This window comes from Eucyclogobius newberryi, unplaced genomic scaffold (genome assembly GCF_026437365.1).
Source record: "Eucyclogobius newberryi isolate DKJ021-1_F unplaced genomic scaffold, fEucNew1.0.hap1 SCAF_5, whole genome shotgun sequence".
NCBI classification, from domain to species: Eukaryota; Metazoa; Chordata; class Actinopteri; order Gobiiformes; family Gobiidae; genus Eucyclogobius; species Eucyclogobius newberryi.
The window spans coordinates 37162183-37169347 of NW_027316167.1; the positions used below are offsets into that span (position 1 = coordinate 37162183).

Consider the following 7165-nt stretch of genomic DNA (forward strand, 5'->3'; position numbering starts at 1 on the left):
CTTTCACAGTTTGAAAATCTGGTAAATCCACTTTAATAGTCAACTATATATGAAAATATATATATATATATAAAAAAAAATCTCACTTAAAACAGGAAATCGATTGAAACCAAATTATGTTTAAATTTTCAGAATTACTAAATTACAAAAAAATATTCGGAATTCAAGTTTTTACTCATGTAGATATTCTAGTCTTATAGCAGCAATTCTCCAACAAATCCGAGAGAAAAAAAAAATATATATAAATTCATCTCTGATCCTCTGCTAAATGTCTACACATACTTGTTTAAAAAAAAAAAAAAAAAATATATATATATATATATATATATATATATATATATATATATATAAAACCGTAGAGAAGCATAAATTATGATAAAAAAACAAAAAATTCTACACATCACAAATGCTTGCACACAGGTCGGAGTGAAAGTGCATCTTGACAGGGAGTTCCCCTTTCTCCCTCTCCATATCGAGGTGAGGTCTATTTTGAAGCCACTAGATTCTTGGCAAGAAATGTGTCACTGTCATGGCGGGTGACACTCGGTTTCCGCGTTTTGTTTTGCCATTTTTGCTTAGGCCAATGAACATGCGCGGGTAGGCCATCGACTCATAGGCGTTGTAGTTGTTGGCCAAGAGATTCTCCCGGAACTTGCACTCATTGTTGAAATACAACTGCAAGAGAAGAGAACACCATCACACATACAGGCAACAGTCAGTGAAGGCAGAACAAAAGATGTCTGGGGGTTTTTGGAGGTTAATTTTGGATTACATTGTTCAGCGTGATAGCTATCAAACAATGTGTGTATATATGAGCATAACCTTAGCATTTTAAATACAAAAACATGTATTGTAAAATAAAGAATGATGTTTTCACTGTGCCTCAAATAATGTAATCTGTAAACTGTAATCTCTCCCATCTTATGCTTATCAAGTGCGTCTTGAATCTTTGTGGGAAATGTGTTGGCAGGGTCAGGTAAATTATGACAAAGGACACGTCTGCAAAATCCTTTTCCTCTCTTTTAACTATTTTCTAACATTGTTCCCTCATCATCAAATTGGTTAGATTCATTTTTCAGATGAGCAACAGGACAATCCCAAAACACATGGTAATAGTGGGCCATCTGGCAACCAGCAGTTAGTGATTCGTGAGTAACTTTTTTCCCCCCAAAAAATTATATCTATTTATCTATATCTATATATCTATAGATATAGATATAGATAACGATAGATATATAAATATATAAATATATATATATATATATATATATATATATATATATATATATATATACATATAAATAATAGATATAGGTTGACTAAATTATTGTTGCATTTATATGATTTATATTGATATTGGTCATTTGTAAGTGCTATTTCTCCAAGCCAAAGGATTCCTTCAACATAACAAACAGCTTTTAATTTGATGGTTTTTTTACAATCTGATAAAAAAAAAAAAAAAACTTGAATCTCAGGTCAATGCGGTTGGCCCTGGTCATAAGCCACACAATTTAAGATTTTAAGATCTTTATTTAGTGTGTAGGCCTTGATGAGCTCCTTCCAGGTAGTACGCGCCAATTTTACCCAGGGATTCTCAATTCCATCCATTTTACCCAATTGTCTGTCATCTGCCAGTAAGACATACAATATTTAGGTTCTAAATATGAAAAGCCAAAGCAAGGATACAAGAGCATGTATGAAGAACAAGAGCAATACAGATAAAGTATGAGAGGACCTGTTTACAGGAGTTTTGTTAATAAGAGTTTTTGTTTTTGTTTATAAGAGTTCTTCTATTAAGAGTGTTTTTTAAACTTCCTATAAGTTATCTGTCCTTTCCCCCTGTATCTACCTGTGTTGTAACACCAACATTTCCCCATGTGTGGACATTAAAGGCTATCTTATCTTATCTTATAATGCTGAATATTTTATGTTTGAGTAGGTGGTGCTGGGGTGTTGTGTGTGCACAGTATGAGAGTTCAGACACTCACAGAGCCGTAGAGCTTCCCTCGTCGGTTCATGGCCACAAAGAGGCCACTTCGAACCCCCAGCAATGTCACCACTCCCCTTTCCACCGGCGAGATCTGAAGGAGACCTGGAGAAACACACACAGACATGGCAATTCAGGAATTCGTTTGACAAGTCTTAGTCTGATTGTCCATGAATGAAAACCACTTTCATAAACGACAATGTGTATCAGGCTAAATATGGTGAAAGTCCAAACCTGTAGGAGCTGATAATGAGTTAGAATGGCATTGTCAAGCGCAGTGGAGTTCCATGTGTAGGGGCAAGAGCAGCGCTGCTTTGGATCTCTGTGTCACACTGCAGCTATTAATCCCTTACACTGATGGATCTGTTGCTGTGATTTGGGAAGGAAAAACAAAACAAAACATCTCCTGGAAAGTGTATCCCTTGTCTCAGAATGTTGGCACAGCTGAAGGGTTCAGAGTCATTGATGCGTGTTGTCGGTGCTGTCTGTGACAGTTACGCACTAGACAAAATTAAAGGCACACGCGTTTGACCCCACGCATGGCTCTACTCACGCTGTAAAAGTGCGCACAGGACAGAACGCTCAGGTACAGCCTCGCGCACAGACACGGTCGATAAAAACATCAAACAGGCCTCTAAATAAATCACAACGTTGTATAACATGGTGCCTCCTTCACTTTGGCTGATGACAAAAGTACTTACTGTAGCGGTTCTCGTTGTGAATGCCCGTGATGCAGCCGTCAGGTAGCACCTGGATGTGGAAGCCGATGCCCACGTTACAGTAGAGTCTCCGGAGTCTCTTGATGCCCAGCAGGTAGCCACTGTCCCGGCTGCTGTCGTCGTGCTTCTCCCCGGGGATCCGCGCCAGGGAGCGCGAATACATCGCCTCCCAGCGCTCCCCACTGCGGTTCAGTCCAGGAGTACAGCCCGCCAGGCCCGTCACCAAGCCCAGAACCAGAATGGTCCACAGGGCTGCCAAAGAGCCCATTCCGGTCTTGTCTCGTGCTCTGTCCTCCCGGGGATTGTGCTTCCAACAAAGTGAGAGAAGGAGACGCGTATGTGCGTAGCGCTCATGCCCAGACCCACTGGCGCACTGGCTACGCGCGTGCAGCCATTCTGCCTTATTTATACCTGCAGTCTGCAGACACATTACATGCCATTACATTGCCTCAGGCTCATAGTCACAGCACAGAGTGCATTTCACAGCGCGTGCCTCACTCTGTCATCAGTCATATGCGGAGGATACACGCATGAACCCACTGCAGCCTGGACAGGAGACACCAACTATTTATGAACAATAACAGGAAAAAACACGGGTCCGATTCAAGCTAATGAGAGAGCCCAGGCCCTTATACTAAACAATGGTGAGACTAAATAAAGAGAGATTCAATTCAATTTATTTTTGTAACGCCCAAAATCACAACAACGGTTGCCTCTGAGGGCCATGATCACATGTTCCCATAAATTTGACCTCTGCATTTGACCCATCATTCAATGTAATTATGTCAGGAGCTGTGGCAGCGCAGCTCCGGAGAAACTCAAAATCTTGTGCTAGGCTTGGTCACGATTTGACATATGGTGTAATACACCTTATATGTATCGTGTAGTGATAGTTTCAAACAAAATAGATTAATTATGAATTGCTTAGTGACCATTTTTACATATTTTGTTATTCTAATCAAAACATCTATTCAGTAAAATACTGGCTTTAAAGGATATCCACGTATCAGGGCATGTATCGTATCAAGTTCCAAGTATTGGGATATATATTATATCGTCGACCCTGTATCAGGATATGTATTGTATCGTGAGGTACTAGGCAATAATATGATGCATGTTTTAGGATGGTGGGGGAAACTGAAGAGCCCAGATGAAACTCCACCTGAAAGGCCTGGGAGGCTCAGGAGTCAAACCCGCGGCCTTCTTAATGTGAGGCAGGAGTTCTAGCCACTGTGCATAGAAAATACATCTACAACTCAATCGCAAACTTACACATTTAATGTTTCATAATTTATCCTGAGCTCTGTGTATAAAGGCTTGCATTGCTTGAGCAGCTTCACTTCATTTGACTTGTTAGTGTCTACTTTCCCATGCAAATGTCAGGTGCATTATTTGCATGTTCTGCTGATGCCAGCCACCAGATACTTGTATTCTGAGCTTTGCATGGCCTTTGACAAACCAAGCTTGAAACTGAAAAGCAGCCAAACTCCCTTTCCTTTCAACATCCCATTACTTGCTAACTGTTTGTGTGGCTCCAGCATGGAGGCACAGGTTCCTGGGGCCCTCAGACTTTGATCTCTGGGGTGGCTCTCTGCTGCTCCGCAGTGATCATGCATGACATGTTTTCTCACATTCACAAGTCGCTGCTCATCATTGTCGCACAGTGCCAGGCTTTCATTAGCTGGGCTCAAAGCAGCTCCCCCTGAATGTCCAGCACAACCTCCAAGGACCAGCATTACTGGACAAGACAATCAGTGAGTGTCATGTGTCTAATTTTTTCCTCTTCTTTGGCGTAAAGAAAAACTGATGACTTCCCCCCCCTCCCCCCTCTTTTTTTTTAAATAAAAAATAACAAAGAAGACATAAACAACAGAATAATACACCACAACCAGACAATGAAAATCAAAATAAAGAACACAAGTAGACATCCACTAAGCACCAAAAAGAAAAAAAATCACAGCACATTTAAATTAAAATAAAAGTCACACTTGGTCAAAATTCTGTCAAATCTGTCCATTGTCAAATACATTTTTCCATTTCCAAATTAAATTAGACAATATTTCTTAATTTATTTAATATATCGGTCCAGTGCTTGATTGTTGGTTAGGTTTAATCATCAATTTCTATGTACTGGCCTTTTTTTTAAACAACATGACAGTCCCAAAACATGCAATAGTGGTTGCCATAGTTTCTTGTGATCAATGGGCACCTTGACATGCTGTTTCAAATCAAATTCTCTCCGGGCATGTGATTTTACAGTCCTCCACTGGAAGGTACACACATTTTCCCACTCTTTGTCCGTCAAAACAATATTACCTTCTCTTTCTCATTACTTTTTAATGTATTTCGTGGAAGAGTTTTCAAGATTATTAAGGCATTGATATTATTTCCCTTGAAAGTTGCCCTGAATAAAATTTCAGTCAGAGGGTTATAAGGGTCATTGCATGGTAATAATAACTATTTTTTGTAAATACCTACAAAAGTCCTGTTTGTCAAAGGCTTCTTTCGACATAACTTTTAAGCTTTTAACAATCTTTTACAATCTGGTGAAAAACATTGCCTTTGTAATTCAAGGCAGAATCAGAAAAGTTTTATTGCCATTGTCAATTAACAGAATTCACAAACATAGAAACTTGCTTTGGTGATTCGATGCACACATAAAACAATGAGCAATGATAAAACATCCTATTTACCGTTAAGTCCACAGAAAAACAATTAAAATCTGGATAGGATAAAAATAAAAATAGGCTATGAGATAAAATAAAAATAGGCTTACGATGTACACAAATTTGCAGTTTAATTTGCATAAGTAGTGTAGAAAGTAAAAAGTACAGTGGGTGATTAAATTATGTAACCATAAGTGCCAGTGCTGTTTGGTGCAAAGCTTTGGTCATAAGCCATTCAGTTTAAGATTTTAACATCTTGGTTTAGTTTAAATGTTTTGATTAGCTCCTACAAGGTAGTAAGCACTTAACCCAGGGATTTTCCTCTTCCTCCAAATGACTTAACCGTTATCTGCCAGTAAGGCCTATAGAAGAATCTACGGCATAACACTACACTCAATATGTTTGCTTTTCCAAAAATATTTCCTTCGTAAACATTTAAAAACAAACACAGAGAATGAGAACAAAACAAAATACCAAATAAGAAACTGAAAAAAAGATGTACATTTAAAAAAAAGAGAAATCATGGCACACAAATAAAACGTATTTATTATACGTATAATTTGTAAATTTTCTAATTAAGTCTGAATGTAAGCCTTTCCAGTTCATGAATGTCCCATATAATATCAACCCATTCCTTGATTGTCAGTGCATTGTGTCTCATCCATTTTTTGTGTGGGCCTTTTTCGCTGCTGCCAGGAGCATGCTCCAGAGATAGCTGCTGGTTGTGTCCATAGCCGGAATCCTCAGGCCCAAATACTGAAATCCAGTGGGATGGTGATTTTGATGTCTATAAAGCTTTATTGATCTCAATCTAAAACTTCTGAGAAACAGGACAGTCCCTAAACACATGATAATGGTTTGCCCCCTGGCTGTTACAGTTTCTCCAACAGTTAGCATTTCCTTGTGAGTAATGGGCAAAAAAATCCAGAAATCACATTGTATGATTTTTAAATAATTGATTGTATGTTATTGCTGCAAATAAGTATTTGAACACCTGAGAAAACCAATATTAATATTTGGTACTGAAGCCTTTGTTTACAAGTCAAACAGGTCAAACTCTTCCTGTAGTTCTTGACCAGGTTTGCATACACTGCAGCAGGGATTTTTGCCCACTCCTCGACACAGATCTTTTCTAGATCTGTCAGGTCGCGGAGCAACACAGATTTTCAGCTCCCTCCAAATATTTTTTGTTGGATTTATGTCTAGAGACTGGCTAGAACCTTGATATGCTTCTTATTTTAGCTAATCTCTTACCCGTGTAATGTGTTATGTGAAGTGTTATGTATTGTATTAATTGTAGGTTGGCATTTTTATACATAAGATACATATTTTTACAGATTTGGGTCCAGAAGTTGGCATCAGGAATAATTGAAAGGTAATCTTCCCATTTTATTCTTGGTAAGCATATAGTCTGAGATGCCTTTGAAAATATTTTGTATATTTTAGAGAGGTTTCTTTAGAGAGGAGATATTAATCAAATCTGATATTGCAGGCAGGAGTCCTAAATGTGTGCATTTGGTTTTTATTTTTTCAAAAACTGATGAGATGATTTGTAGGTATTGCCAAACTCTTGGCAAAATGTTGCTTGTGTGTTGTTTTTAAATGTGTGTTATGTTTAATTTGAGTGATTCCCTTTCGACCAACAAGTCATATTTAAAATTTGGTGCTTCTTTCCTCCTTGAGCGTTTTTTTTTTTTTGGTATACTGAGTTTAATCCTTGGTGTTTTATTTTTCCAAGATAAGTGAGTGATAACGGAGCCTAGTGATTTAAACCAGGTGAGTGTGGGATGGGT

At 38.3% G+C, this 7165-nt stretch overlaps 1 protein-coding gene across 1 annotated transcript; it reads right to left on the bottom strand.

Moving 5' to 3' along the window:
* Window positions 1–343: 343 nt before the first annotated feature.
* Window positions 344–3062, bottom strand: fgf4 (fibroblast growth factor 4). Its single transcript, XM_072465183.1, has 3 exons — window positions 2689–3062; window positions 1989–2092; window positions 344–675 (listed from the first exon to the last, which is right to left on the bottom strand). Exons 1-3 carry the CDS (start codon window positions 2972–2974, stop codon window positions 499–501), a joined length of 567 nt encoding a protein of 188 aa, XP_072321284.1. The 5' UTR covers window positions 2975–3062; the 3' UTR covers window positions 344–498.
* Between the last annotated feature and the right edge of the window lie 4103 nt (window positions 3063–7165).

What these genes read in the sequence shown, in the direction of transcription:
- fgf4 (XM_072465183.1), bottom strand. Translation starts at nt 2,974, where the DNA reads ATGGGCTCTTTGGCAGCCCTGTGGACCATTCTGGTTCTGGGCTTGGTG. An exon ending in TCACAACGAGAACCGCTACA is followed by an intron (nt 2,093 to 2,688) that starts GTAAGTACTTTT and finishes GTGTTTCTCCAG; the next exon opens with GTCTCCTTCAGATCTCGCCG. An exon ending in GAGGGAAGCTCTACGGCTCT is followed by an intron (nt 676 to 1,988) that starts GTGAGTGTCTGA and finishes CTTCTCTTGCAG; the next exon opens with TTGTATTTCAACAATGAGTG.